The sequence below is a fragment of the Dermacentor silvarum genome, chromosome 8 (genome assembly GCF_013339745.2).
Source record: "Dermacentor silvarum isolate Dsil-2018 chromosome 8, BIME_Dsil_1.4, whole genome shotgun sequence".
NCBI classification, from domain to species: domain Eukaryota; kingdom Metazoa; phylum Arthropoda; class Arachnida; order Ixodida; family Ixodidae; genus Dermacentor; species Dermacentor silvarum.
The window spans coordinates 117,498,463-117,513,562 of NC_051161.1; the positions used below are offsets into that span (position 1 = coordinate 117,498,463).

The 15,100-nt window shown below is 51.8% G+C and overlaps 1 protein-coding gene across 1 annotated transcript; it reads right to left on the reverse strand.

Moving 5' to 3' along the window:
* Positions 1–6,139: 6,139 nt before the first annotated feature.
* On the reverse strand, positions 6,140–6,538 carry LOC125947710 (uncharacterized). Its single transcript, XM_049672953.1, has one exon. It carries the CDS (start codon positions 6,536–6,538, stop codon positions 6,140–6,142), a length of 399 nt encoding a protein of 132 aa, XP_049528910.1.
* Positions 6,539–15,100: the final 8,562 nt, after the last annotated feature.

The window sequence follows — 15,100 nt, forward strand, 5'->3', positions numbered from 1 at the left end:
TACTATCACATCACTTGCTCACTTCACATATCACAAAGGCAAACTACTAGAAATGCTCAGAAGCCGCGCCATTCGGGGATGTAAATAAATGTGAGTACAGAACGGTTAAACTAACCTGCAAATCTGAGTAACCTCTTTGCACCGAACCAAGACAGCACGTTGCCACAGCTGCTGAGTGCGTGTGGTCGGTTCCGTCACTATCAGGATCCTTTTGTAGCTGTTTCGTGGTGACGTAGGACCAACGTGGTATCGACGTAATCGGCTCGGTTTGTAGCAGTATCCCCTGTAGTGGGTATGCGCCTGGCGTTTGATATGATGCCTTGCGTTACAAAATTGGGCTGCATCACACACGGGCGTGATTTCTTGAGGCTATAACCAAGACATATATATGGGTTATAAATTTATAATGACTCGTTTCACAAGCTTTGGGTGTGCCGAGTTAAAGGGCAAGGGTGGTTTTCTTCTCCTCGGTTTTACGAACCAGCACACATGCTTGCTCGAAAGGCTCAGCCTGAGATCAAACAAACGTATTGAATTATTCAATTTAAGCTAGTGCGTCAATTACAGAGGCTGCAACTCTTTTTTAAATGTCTAAAATTCCACAAATGGCAGGTTCGAAAGCTTGATCACTTCTACGATCAAACACCACGCAGGCATCCAGAATCTTACGGAGTTTAAAAGCTGGATACGCTTACAGGTGACCTTTAGTATTGCGGTCCTGATCAGTGAACTAGATAAATATCACTTACCACCGGCGCCAGCGAACAACCTATGCAAATGCCATTTCTTTGAATATAATTGCACCCATTCCATGAGGTAAATGTTGTGTTTAAATAAAAGGCCAACATTACAAGAAACCGCCAGGAGAAATACCTGCGGCATTTTGAAAGGCAACTGATCTATAGAATTGAAGGACACTTTGTAAATTCCAAAGTGTGTTCGGCGAAAGCCTGTGGCCATTGCATGTGACGCCGCCACTGTGTCATCACGCGATTGCTGAGAGATTGTAAGGGTGAGGCCACCGCTGCGGCGGCGCAACTGTTGCTATGCGCCGATGTGCCATCACGTGATTGCTGAGAGAGTGTGAGGGGGAGAGGCCGCAGCTGGCACCGTTCCAGGGTACGGACGGACGGACGTCACGAGTGAGCCATCAAATGCTTTCGCCTTCAAACAGCCTATGCAACCTTCAACATATAGTAACAGCTTGTCATGCGAAATTATTAGCAGAGTTTTTCCCATCAATCGAAAACAATCTGAGTCCCTAATCATTCTTGCTTAAAAATCTTGTTACTGCGCCAGAATCCCTAACAAGGAAAGGATGGCCAATGATTAGAAGATAAGTTTTCCTTACAAAACCATGGCAGCGGCTTTGTGCCACGTCGCTGCTTCGGTTACGATGACCCACGAAGGGCAGTCAAACTTATGCGTCTTAGCTGAAAAGAAAATGTGTAAGCTTCTCCTTTGAGTTTCTTCCAATGCTTTAGCTAGCTTTAGAAGGCTGGGGGCAGTGCAAAGCTTTTGATTATTTTGTTTTATTTTTTTGCTTTCCATTTCCCGTTTACAAGGCAAACACTGTCGTAACGTGCAAAATCTGAACCGATGGCAAGGGTGGCCTTAAAATTAATATCACCCAAAGGCAAGACAACGAAACCACCTTCTTTATCATAAGGTAAAAGGGATAAAGACTGCGTTTACAAGAACGATGCAAGAAATCGGGTGGGCAATGCCTTAGTGGAAGGCTCACAACGGGACAAAATATCTATGCCATCTGCAACACACTTTTCAGACTTTGCATGCAGGGCACGTCCTACAACATGCAAGACTAGGGCACAAAGTTGATGCGGAGACTTTCAAGTCCTAGGCTTACTGCCACTGGCGTAGCAGGTGTTTTTCGAGGAGGGGGTGGATACCGACAGCCCCCCGACCATATATATATTCGTCCACCGGTCGGCCGTGAGTCTACAATGAATCTGCCTTAAGGCGTTCCAGCCTTATGTGTTCCTCGCACGGTTCTTCGTCGTGCCGGGTCCCTCCCCTATTGCAAAAATCAGCGTCTTCCAGTGCCTTCCACTGGAAAACGCTGGATCGAACTAGGGCCGCTGGCGCTCGCTGGGAGTCACTGGGACACCGGTGAGATCGCAAGATAAGTACTGGGTCACACTGGGCGAGACGCTGGTTTCACTGCTAGGACGCTGGCTCGCACTAGAAACTGCGCAGGTTGCGTTTGCGCAGCACTGCTTCCAGTGCGCCAGGAATGTAAGCGCTGTAGAATAATAAATGGTGGATACAATTTTATGGACACGTTCTAGTCTCCAGTACAAATAAGAACGTAAACTTTATTATCAAATCAAAAATGTCACAGTTTCGCCCTAAGGGCGAAGCAATGAATGCGATAGCAACACAGCAATGTCATACGAAGTAAGGTGAGCGGCTTTGGTAGCAACAACACGCAGAACTGTTGTCGACGCTATCGGCGTTTTGCCCGCGTTAGCTCAAAATGCGTGCGGCGTTGGTGACTGTTGCCGGAGCCTCTGATATAAATAGGCACTTGGTGCCGCAGCTAAACGTCGCCTCCCTTCCCTCCCCCACGGCCTCTCGCGCGTATGAAGAAGGCGCGTTTGCTCTACGTACATGGTGATTGTAAAGGAGAAAAGAGACGCCTACTTCAGGAGGCCTTAAGCGAGCACGGCGCCGAACGCGCGTTTGTTCTCCGCCGTGCGTTCACTCCCCGTGAAAGACGCGCCCCTCGCGCCCTTTCACTCGCACATACAGCGTTCGGCGCGCGGCGACGATTTCATCTCCGAATGACGTCATACGGAACCTCACGGCGACGGCGACGGCGACGGCGACGCCGACGGCAGAAATCTGCTTTTGAGTGTCCATATAATTGCTATCGCAATAATAAAATTTGAGTCCGGCGTATTTTTAGTGTGTCTGGGCACCCACCGCGGACGCGGTTCGGAGACCTTGTCTCGAAGTGGCTTCCTCGGCTCGCTGGACGGCCCAGAGTTGTACTGTCAGATTCGAGCTGAGCAGTGCGGTCTTCCAACGCGAGCGCAGGCTGGCGGTGGAAGAGACGGAGGTGTCGGCACTGCCCGAATTGTTTGTTATGTCCTGACCTTCCCATAACATGTGATTAAGTGTGGCAACCTCGCCACAGGATGTGCATCTGTTTGTAGTGTACGTGTCTGGGAACATGGCGTGCATGAGTCTTGGGTTTATGTAAGAATCAGTTTGTAATTGCCTGTAGTGTACGGCTTGCGCCCTGTCTAACTTAGCGTGAGGGAATGGGTATACGCGTCTCTGTAACTGGTGGTGTGTCGTGATGTCGTGCAACCTGGTCAAACGATCCTCCCACACCCAGACGTTTGCAGTACCCCCCGGGGGCTCTTCCTCCGATGATGCTCGGTGAGTGAGGCCTCGAGCAACGCGGTGAGCCGCTTCGTTGGGGGTGCTCAGTCCAGTGTGTGCCGGGATCCATAGCAAGTGCCTTCGGTTATCGACGTCGGCCTCTCGCTGGTGTATGGGATGTCGCTAGAGTATGTGATACGCCTCTTGCGATATGCGCCGATTTGCAAAATTGCGAATGGCCGTTTGCGAATCCTAGATCACGTATGTAGCCTTGGTTTGTATGAGGGTCAGTGCTATGGCCGCTTCCTCTGCCGCTTCGGCATATGCCGTGTTCACGGTGACGCTCGTTAGGTGATTAACCTCGGTGCCTAGTAACTGCCGCCACGAAACTCTTCCTGTCTCGATAACAGGCTGTGTCGGTGAAGCCTGCCTCCTTGTTGTTAGAGTTACTTTGGTTCATGTGTTGTGCCCTGGCTTTATGTCTCCCCGTGTGGTGTTGGGGGTGCATGTTGCGAGGCAATGGGGGCACGTACAGTTGCTCGCGCATGGTTCTTGGAATTTCCACTTTGATGCCATGCTGCGTGTGGTATGTGATGCTGAGCTTTTCGAGCACGTGCCTGCCCGGGCGGGTCTTGAATAGCCGCTCGAGTTGGGATACTTGTTGCGCCTCCACGAGTTCCTCGAGCGTGTTGTGCAAACCTAGTTCTATGAGCTTGGTGGTGCTCACTCCGGGCGCAAGTCCCAACGCACATTTGTACGCCTTGCGTATGAGGGCGTTGAGCTTGTTTCTTTCCGCAACCATCCAGTTGCGAAACGCTGCCGTGTACGTTATTTGGGAAATAACGAAGGCTTGTATAAGTCGTATGACGTTGCCTTTGCGCATGCCTGCGTGTTTGTTGGTGATGCGTCGGATGAGCTGCATCGTGCTGGTGACCTTTGCTGTTATCTTGTGAAGTGCTTCGCCATTGCTACCCTTGTGTTGAATCATCATTCCTAGTACCCGAATCTTGTCTACCATCGGGATGGGTAGGCCGTTTGATGCCGTTAATTGGATCTCTTCCTTTTCCGGGAAGTTGTAGCCTTTAGGTGGGCGCCCCTTTCTGACCGGTCTATATAGCAGCAGTTCGGATTTTTCGGTGGTGCAGGTGAATCCAGTGCCCACCAGGTAGTTTTCCACGCGCTGGATGGCCTGCTGTAAACGTTGCTCGATCGCTCCGTCGCTGCCCATTGTCGTCCAGATCGTAATATCATCCGCGTATAGCGTGTGGTGCAGTCCTTCGATTTGCAACAATTGGTCGGGTAACCCCAGCAGGACGAGGTTGAAGAGCATCGGCGAGATGACCGAGCCCAGCGGGGTGCCAGAGCTGCCGATGTTGATTTGATCTTAGTCTAGTTGTGCCACTCGCATGCGAGCTGTTCTTCCCGTGAGGAAGTCTCGGATGTAGTTGTACGATCACAGTCCGAGATTTAGCTTGTCTGTTTGTCGGAATATGGCATCGTGGCGAACGCTAACGAAGGCCTTCTTCAGGTCCACCCCAAGGATGGCTCTCGTCGAGCGCCCCGGATTGTCTATGAGTTGCTGTTTTAGTTGCAGAAGGGCGTCTTGCGTGGAGAGATGTCTTCTGAACCCAATCATGGTTTGTGGAAATAATTCGTTGTCCTCGAGGTAATCCGTGAGTCTATTAAGAAATGCGTGCTCCATCAACTTGCCCACGCAGGACGTGAGGGAGATGGGGAGCAGGTTCTCCAGCTGTAATGTCTTGCCGGGTTTTGGTATCAGTATGATTTGTGCTTCTTTCCATTGCTGTGGTAGCTTGCCGTGCGCCCAACACTCATTAATGTATTTTGTGAGTCTCTCAATTGATCCGTAATCGAGATTGCGTAGTGCCCTATTGGACATTTGATCGGGGCCAGGGGCCGACTTGGTGTTGAGTTTGACGAGAGCCGCCTGGATTTAGGCAACGAAGGATTCCGCGTCCAGGGTGGCGTTGCTTTCTCCCGTGTAGTCCGGATGTATTAGCGGTGGCCTTTGAGATATTGTGTTGGTATTCACGACTGAAATTAGTCACTAAAATCTGAGCAGTCTGTGACGACAGCTGCAAGATGCCGCGAGCTACGCAAACCTGTCAAGCCAACAAGACTGACAGATTGCCTTCAGCGATTCCGGGATGGGGAGGATCGTCGTCTGTTTCCACAGTGATCAACGTAGTACTCCGTGGTGGCAAGGTAGCGCAGTCACCAGAAACGCGTAACACCGTGGACTGTGGGTGATAGTCGGCCGAATGAGTTGCATGTTCGCTGGAAAAAGTGACAAGCAACTCGCGAAGGTTTATGATTGCCCCGTACTCTAGAAGAAAGTCCATACGGAGAATGACCTGCCTAGAGCACTCTGCCAGGATAATAAATGAAGCGACAAACGTGGCCTCACGAATGCGTACCCTCGCAGTGCATTTGCCGGTCGGTGTGAGAACATGACCGCCGGCTGTACGGAGCTTAGGTCCGGGCCACGGTGTCGTCACCTTGCGAAGTGCAGTAGCCAGTTGTCCGCTCAGAACAGAATAATCGGCACCAGTATCGACAAGAGCGGTTACCGGGTGGTTATCTACAGAAACGAGTATGTCGGCTGAAACAGGTTTACGGTTTTCGAATGAAGGTGCCGAAGGTACACAGTCGTCGTTGTCGTCATCGTCATCGTTATTGTTGTCGGTGACGTCACCGTCGGGGTGTCGCAGCGGAGGATCTTTCGAAGTGCGTTGTACAGCGGCCCCACCCCCCGCGGTCGCTGTTCTTAGTTTTCCCGACTTGGGCTCGTGGGCCGGTTGCCCACAGAAGCGGAGAACGTAGTGTAGCGACTAGGTGACGCCGATCGTCGAGGAGGTGGTGATCGTGACTGGCGCCTCTGTGGAGACGGAGATCGGCTCGTTCGCAGGGACTGTTCAAACGGTGGGAACTGCGCGTACGGCGACGAATCTCGACTGGCCAGATATTGCTGGATTTCTCTCGGGCGCTCTCCCTCACGTGGGCGACGAGCGCCGGGGTGATATCCCTGGAGTCCTATTCGTCGGTAGTAGCAGGCACGGTACAAGTGGCCCACTTCGCCACAGTGGAAGCAGAGTGGCTGATAATCAGGTGTGCGCTGCACGTCTGACTTTCGCGTATTGATTCGGGGGCTTGTGGACTCGTACATAATTGTATGCGAAGTTTGACCCTGGAAATGGCGCAGCGGTTCTTCAGAAGAAGGTAGGTTATGGTGGTTCATGGGCTGCGCAGGTAGCCTCACTGCTTGCGCATAAGTCAGTCCAGGGGCGGCTTCAGGTCGGGTTTGCACGAATGGCTGTGCCGCCGGGCGGACTTCTTCGCGGACGATATCTGTGAGGGACGTTGCGGTCGGCTGAAAACGCACTCCCTGTAGTCGATCAAGCTCCTCCCGCACGACACTACGCAGAAGCTCTCGAAGCGCATCGGTGTCACAGCGCAACGAGAGAGATGGAGATGCTGAACCCAGGGTGATTTGGCTATCGTAGACCGAGGAGCGTTGCTGAAGGGCTCGCTCCATTGTTGTCGCCTCACTGACAAACTCAGCTACTGTAGCTGGAGGCCTTCGCATTAGTCCTGCAAACAGCTGCTCTTTCACTGCTCGCATCAGCAGGCGGACCTTCTTCGCTTCTATCATGCCAGGGTCAGCACGCTTGAAAAGCCGCGACATTTCCTCTACGAACATGGCTACGCTTTCATTAGGCTTTTGAACCCTGCTCTGAAGAGCTTGCTCTGCTCGCTCTCTTCTTGCGGGACTGCTGTACGTATCGCGTATCTGCCGTTGAAATTCTTTCCAGGTGGTGATGGATGGCTCGTGGTTAGCGAACCATGTTCGGGCAGAGTCCTCTAGGGCGAAGTACACGCGCCTTAGCTTCTTCCGTTCATCCCAATCATTAACCTCGGCCACACGATCGAAGTCATCGAGCCAATCTTCTACGTCCTCAAAAGGCTCACCATGGAAAGGCCGCGGCCATTGGGGCGTGTGGAGAACCAGCGACGCAGGAGGCTGTCCCGTATCGTATGTCTCCTGTGTCTGGGTTGTGGTTGTGGTCGACATCCTCGGCAGATCTTGAAGGCCGTATTCCGGAGGTAGTCTTTGAAGCCGTCGGCTTTTACGTAGGTGGTCCGCTTCCAGATCCTGGGGGTCAGAGTACATAGACGCGTACCCAGCACCTCCACCAATTTGTCACAGACAAAACAACAAAAGACTTCCGTCGACGCTATAGATCTTTTATAGAACTACTCTGGCACCTTCGTCGTTGTCTTCTTCGATGATCAACCCGACATGCCTAGCATGGAATTGCACCGAGTGGCTTTCAGTCGTGTCAAGGTCGTGGCAATATGTAAAGGAGTTCCGCATCCCCTAAAAATTGTTGTTCCGTTCCTCCGTAAGCGTGTCTGATTTTGTATATGCCTTGCATGTGTGCGGTCTTGGTGTTGGCGGGATCTACCAGGTACCGCAGCATCTGCCACGTTCCATGCGTGGTGAGTTGACTGTCCATCTCCGCGCATTTCTCTTCCCATTGTTGCCGTTGCAAGGCAAGCGCGTGCTTTTCTATTTCTTTGTTGAGCGGCGCTATCCGTTTACGCAGTCTCCTATTGTGTCTCTGTTGTTTCCATCGGCACTGCAGGTGGGTCTTGGCTTCCCACATGTGCAGTAACCGGGAGTCTATTGTATCGAGCCCACCTTTTGTCGGGATCGTTTGCGTCACGCGCTCGATGTCCCGCCGCAGTTGGTCGGTTCATTGGTCTATGTCTTTGATGTCTGCCACCTGTTGCTTGTCACAATGTTTGCGTAGTTGATTCCAGTTGGTGATCTTCATTTGGCGACCGGCATTGTGTTCCTGCATGCGGGCCGGGCCGTCTTCTGCCGTTATGCAAATGATGTAGTGATCGCTTCCCAAGTCCTGCACGGTGTTTGTCCAAGTGACTTGGCGTGTGTGGCACGTAAAAGTAAGGTCCGGCGTCATGTCGGTGCTCACGCTGTTGCCCTGCCTTGTTGGTGCCGCGGGGTCGGTGACGAGCTCGAGTCCGGCGTATTGCACCGTTGCCCACAGATGTGTGCCTTTGGGCTGATCGTGCTTGTATTCCCACGTCGTGTGCACCGCGTTTAAGTCCCCCCCCCCCCCCCAATGAACAGCTGTGGCCCTTGGGCGATGTCGATCGCCCGTTTGAAGAGAACATGGAAGCAGTGCTGGCGGCATCTGGGACTGCTGTAGACGTTGAGTACGACGATGCTGTTGCGCGTCTTGCGTGGTGAAATTAGTTCTACGAGGACGTTTTCAATGTCTCTGACTTTAGTGTCGTGTTCGTTAGCTGTGTGCGCTCGATTGACCAGTATGGTGACGTTTGGTTTCTCCGCCTTGCCTGTTATAGACTGGTACCCCGTAAGTTTGGCGGGGCCATTTGCTTCTTGCATTATGATGACGTCTGGGCGTTCGGGGATCGTTTTCAGGTATTGTTCTAAGTGCGCTCGTTTGTTTTGGTAACTTCTGCAGTTCCACTGCCATTTTGTGTGTTTTTGTTAAGATGGGTGTCGGGCCATGTTTATATGTTGTTACATGTGTTGCGCCGCTTCCCGATGCGACGGTACGATCATGCTGTTCGTGGCCTCTAATCTGGACAGCCTGAGGTGAACGCTCTCCAAGCTCTGCTGGATGGTACGCGTGATGGACGCGGTGATGGTTTCCTCGAGATTTCTTAAGCGAGCCTCGAGTCCATCTATTCGCGCGTCGCGTATCGCTGCGCGCGTGCGCTAGCGTCGTATTGCTTCTGTAAGGGTGGGAGTGGGTCTGCGTTTACTATCGCTGACTTCGACCTCGTCGTCCTCTATGGGTTCCTCTTGTGTTTCCTACGTGGTCTCTGCGGGAGTGGGTCTGCGTTTAGTGTCAGGGCATACGACCTTGTCGTCCTCTATGAGTTCTTGTGTTTCCTGCATGGCCTCTGTATCAGTACCGCTTTTCACCGCATGCTGGAGTTGTTCTATGAGTTCGTCTTTTGCACAAATCTGTGTCTGCATGTGTTCGATTTGGTTCTGCAGCACTTGTATCGCCTGTATTAATTTAGCTATCTCTGTCTCTGTCTAGCGAATTTTTTGTCGCCAGCCTTCGCGGTTGGTGCTCGTTTCCCCGTGACTGCATCTGCCCAGCTCACCTTCTCGGTGCTCTCGGTGTCTCTCGTTGCGGTCTTTCTGGGGGTGCGGCTGCGCATCCGGCGTTGCTGCCGGGGGTCCGGGGTGCGGGTCCGGCCCGGGAGCGGCCTCGGCTGCGGGTCCTGGATCTCGAGCGCGACTTGCCGGCGGAGCTGGTGGCTTTGGCGGCCTCTTCCGCCTCCTCGGCGGCCCTGTGTCGTTCCCATTGCCTCCTTGTCACGACGTAGGGAATCTTGTATCGTGCGCGGCAGTTGCGATCTGCCGTCATGTGTGTTCCCCCGCACAGCTTGCAACGGGGAGAGCACTGGTGGTCGGGGCCTGGGTTAATGGCGTCACAACCACGGCACACTTTGTCCTGTGGATTGGGGCACACGTCCATGCGGTGACCGAGTCTTCCGCAGCAGTGACACATGTCGATTTGCTTACGATACAGGGCGCGGCGAAGGAGGGCGCCGCCGTACCTGACGTAGGAGGGCACTCAGGGTCCTTCAAAGGCCACTATGACCGTCTTGGTATTACTGAGCCGTCTGGCTGCCAGGGCGTGGGGGTTGCGTCCATGAATGATGTTGGTGTGAATCGACTTGGCGTCCTCCTACAACGGGATTCCCCCTGATTATTCCCTTCACCGTGTAGTCGGGGGCCGTCTCGTAGGAACTGACCTCGTGGCGGTGATCACCGATGGTGATGGCTACTAATTATCTGTACTTCGTGGCATGAGTAGCGTGGAGTGTACTCACGACAATGATGTTTTGGCGGTTGTTGGAACACACGGTGTCCTCCCCTGCTTCTTGCGCCGGCACGTTGGCCGCCCGGTAAATCGCCGATGCGAGGCGCACGGTTCCGGTGGTGGCAACGTCGAGGCCTCCTCTTGGTCGTATCACGATCTTGAAATAACTTCGTGGCAATAGTGGCATTTTGCTGTTCCTGATTACTTGCTGATTTATGTTACGCTGTTGTTGACGCGAACGCTGTCGGTTGGCGTTCGCTCGCCCGCCGGTGTGGGAGTGGGCTCCGTTCTGGGTGTTGCTCTACGCGGTCTCGCGGTTAGATTGAGTCTTGTATGTGATGGTGCACCAACCGTTGCCCTCAAAAAACTCTTCGGGGGAGATGGCCTCCCCGTTTACTTGGACTCGCATCATTGTGACACCTCGGGTGGCTGGTGACGTCCAGCGTGCGGACTACTCCGGGAAGGGTTAGCGTGGTGCCGGTCGGGCGCGTGTCAAAACCTCTCTAATTCGGAAGGAAGACGTTTCCCACCTTGAATATGGTGCCAGTAGAATCTTGGTGACTTCCTGCGTAAGCTGGTGTTAAATTCATGGAGTGAATGACTGATAATCACTGCGAAATACTTTGGAATATGGAGCCGACGTGAGATGCGGCCGCTCCCTTTGGCGACTTCTTCTTCCTCCCTCCAGTACTAAATAACGCTATATTTTGGGTCCTAAATATTTATTTCATGTCGCCGCTTGGAATAAAGGTGCGTGAGCTGCCCATGCATAGCTGACACTGAAGACCACTTTCGTTGTGTGCATTGCCCTTTTGACTGGTGCGGATAGCTATATCCTTGATCAAAAATACGCAAACGCAGATAACGCCTCCTTTTTTGTAGTTTGCACGGAACCCGTGACTGCGAGTTGGCGCAGTGGTGTGCAGTCGACAAGGTATATGTAAACTGGTAGCGAAGCTTCCATAGAAGCCCATAGGTTCAAAACGTGGCGGCTTATCGGCGGTTCATGGGGCTTAGCACCATCTGTGTGAGGAGGGAACACTTCCGGCGGAAGAAAAAATAATTTGACGTCATATCCGGTAAAAACAGAAGTGACATCATTTTGTTCTCATAGGCACGAAATTTGTTTTTGGAGGCCTGTCATTAGAGCTCTATATTCAAATGCCCCGCCCTTCGACTTGATGGGCGTTCCGAGCTTTCAGCGCGGAAAGCGATGCAGGAAAAGGTCAGCTGTACGGGTGACGAAATCGCATCGCTGCACAGAACATACTTTCTTTGGAGGCCGACGAACGCTTTGGGCGTAGATTGCGTAGAGTGCTCGTCCTTTCGTCGGACGCCAAGCCCGTCGGCCAGCGCTGTCGCACGAAAACAACTAAAGTAAACAAGTATCTGACGGTCGCAACTCACTGCTTTTGACTGTACAGGTTAAAAAACAATAAACCTATCCGCGTCACCCAATTCAGACAAACGTCGACATGCAAAACAACACAACATGTGAGGGGGGCGTGTTGTAACAGGTGAACTTTACGAGCGTGCCTTTCCACGCACTCCCAATAGCTGCATTGCATTGCAAGTGATGGCGGCGTCAACGCCCGCTGCTATCGATGGACGCTCTCACGGTGGGCGCTGAAAAAATGTATTTATTAATAATGATCAAGTAAAATAGATTTGTATCTTCTCGCCATGCGTATATTTTATTTTTTTATTTACACTTCACCTACATCGCCATACGGCATTGTGTAGGGGAGGTACATATGGATAGTAACATAACGCAAATAGCAATCGATATGATAATTACGAAAAATACAACGATACACAAGATATTTTTAAGAAAATATGAAATGGATTAGGAATTTTATTCTTGTTGAATGAATTAACTGCGTGTCGCTTTAATTAAAAAACGTCTTTTAACACGAAAGTGTTTTATGCCGGGGTCCACCAAGACTTCACTGACGTATTTCCGTCACGGAAATACGTCAGTGAAGTGACGTATGACGTATTTCCGTGACGTATTTCCGTCACGGAAATACGTCATAGAACATAATACAAAGAAAGAAACCAGAAGAAAAAGTTCCACAAACATGCAAAATTTGGCAATCGAACCCACGACCTCTCGGTCCGCGACGATAGATCGCCGAGCGTTTAACCCATTGCGCCACAAACGCAATTGCAGAGAGCTACACAGACGCGCCTTATATATCTAACACTCCTCCGTGTACCCGCGCTCTTGCTCGGGGCGGTGCCGCCGCCTACGAGCAGAAAAGAGAAGTACTGCATTATGACACTAACGCGCACCGACAGTGAACGCTTCGGTGGTCTCAGCACTAAAGCCCCTATATTTATAAAAGTAGCGCCATTCTTAGATCTTGCCGCCACCGCGCTCACCCCGGCGCTTCCTCCTCGCCCTCTCTTAGCCGCCTCCTGTCGCCCCAGCCTCCTCCGCTCCCCCATTGGCCAATCCGTGTCACGTGGAAGTTCGCGTCGCGCTTTTGTATATTTTTTTCTTTCCAGCGCGCTCCGACTGCCATTCTCGGGCCTGTGCGACGAAAGTGCTGTACGCACAAACGGATCAAACGTGTTAGGGACAAGAACTTTGTTGTGATGGCATGCTGCTGCGCCTTAAGTTGCCGCAACCGACAAGGCGAGGGCAAAAGGCTTTTTTTGTTTACCATCCGGCGTGCGCAAACGCTTGCTGCACACTTGATATTTGCGCCGTCTCGCATCGTCGCGTTGCTACTTCCAAAACGGCATTATTAAGACCAGTTACTGACTGACGAAGCAAAATCGCGCCTCAAAAACGTCTCCGCAGGGCGCGATCGAAGTTTTCCTCGGATTTCCTCTGGTAGCGCGTTAGCTGTCGTCTGCCACGGCAGGCCCGACGCAGGCGGCGCCACTGTCGATATCGCGCCTCGATCGCGCTGGTCGCGCCGAGCGCGATAGTGGAACGGAGGAGGAGGGAAGTGGATGGCGCTACTTTTATAAATATAGGGGTTTTACTCAGCACTACGACGCCTCGATGCCAGCATTCGAAGGGACGCTGGCATCAAGAAGCACTACCAACGCCACCTAGGTGGCGTTCACCGTACTCAGCACAGCAGAGCGTGGCCTCCGGAATTAGCTCTGAAAATGTTTCTGAAGTTGATCGCGGAGGCTGCAATTACGACGCGCTGTACGCGCTGATTTGACTCGGTGACGATTCAGTTACGTGCTTTGTCTTGCGCGTTGTATTAGTGTGTCAGTTACGTGCTTCGTCTTTCGCGTTGTGCTAGCGTGTGCAGCGTAGTGCAGCTTCCATATGCACGACGGCTGCTCATGGTCATCGACGTTGGTAGTCGTGATGGAGGAGACGTGCCACCAGGCGTCAGCGTGGGTGCATCAACGCCTAAGGGCGCTTTAGCCACAAAACACCAATAGACATTATATATCAATGTGCAATAAACATTACACTACTTCTGTGAAGACACGTTTCACTTTCGTGTTCTATACCGATTCCTATATAAGAGGGATCAACCACATTTTTTTTCTTTCCAGTGTTTATTCCCTCCAAACATAGTCGCGCTTCAATCGCTGCTTCCATAACCACCCTTGCTGATGTTGGTGACAATTGGTTCTGAACCGCTTTTCGCCCGAAGCTTCGCGACCTATGTGGATCGACCTTACAGTCGACACGGTCGAAAGCGAGACGTTGCGTGGATGCGTTCAAACGGACCCCAGGATGCCTGCCGCTAATTGATTTTATCGCACCGATAACAAAGCTGAGGCAATTCCTGCGCTTCCACTAACCCTAGTGTTCTAAACAAAAATATTTAAAAGGTTCTGAGGCTAAAATGGAAACATTTTAGCATTCACCAGGTACCCGCGCCGAAGTCGTTCGCTTCCACCGAAGTTTACGCCTACCGTACCCGCCGAGTCCGTCTACACTTTATCGGCCCGTCTGGGCTCAGGAATCAACAAGTCTAATGAGGACAAATTACTCAATATTTCAGCTTTGCCATCGGTGTTTTTAAACAAACCATTTTTCGTGCCTACATTGTCTGCACAACAAGCAATGAGCGCCGATGTGACGCGTTATAACCATACGCATATGTTCTGTCGATGAAGGCTTCCAGCCACACTAACCGACGCTTCTCTGAAAGATATATGTGACTACGCAGACGTGTCGATTGAAACGCATTATCGAACTAAGGAAACGTTGCATTTCCTATGCGCGAAGAACAAGGAACGGCTTTCAAAATCTGCAGTAACAGATCGTACAGCCTCCCGGGTCGGCGGTTCATTTAAGACTTTTTTAAAATTAAAATACCAATCGCAAATGCAAATCAGCGTTGCGGCACTTCCAGGCACACTATTTAACACGGATAACAAGCTTTTCTTTCTGATGGAGGTGCACGTTTTATTTGCGGGGCGATTGCGCATCTACAATGTCTGTGGGAGCCAAGTCATTGCGAAACTGAAACTGCGTCTCCTTGTCGACATGGCAAATTATTCATCGTCTACGATGTGCCGGCGTAGGTCTGTAGGTCAGACGATCGCATCCTGTTTTGCATTTTTTTACTTTTTTCTGTTTTTGATTGCATTAAAACGATCCCCGCTGCGTTGTGTATTTAAAAATACCTATAGAGCAGCCACGCGCCGCGTATTTCTCGCCCTAGAGCTCCATGTCCCACCAGCACCCCGTGCCCAGCGCCTCCCAGTATACCGCGCCTTGCCAGTGCCCCAGTATCCAGCGCGTGACACTTGGCCCCTAATCACGCATGGCACTGGCCACTGGATACTGGGTTTTGTAATAGGTTCCTTCCCGGAAACGTCGTTCCCGCTTCCTCAGGTATGGATCC

Coding starts and splice junctions, on each gene's coding strand:
- LOC125947710 (XM_049672953.1), bottom strand. CDS start 6,538: ATGTACGAGTCCACAAGCCCCCGAATCAATACGCGAAAGTCAGACGTG.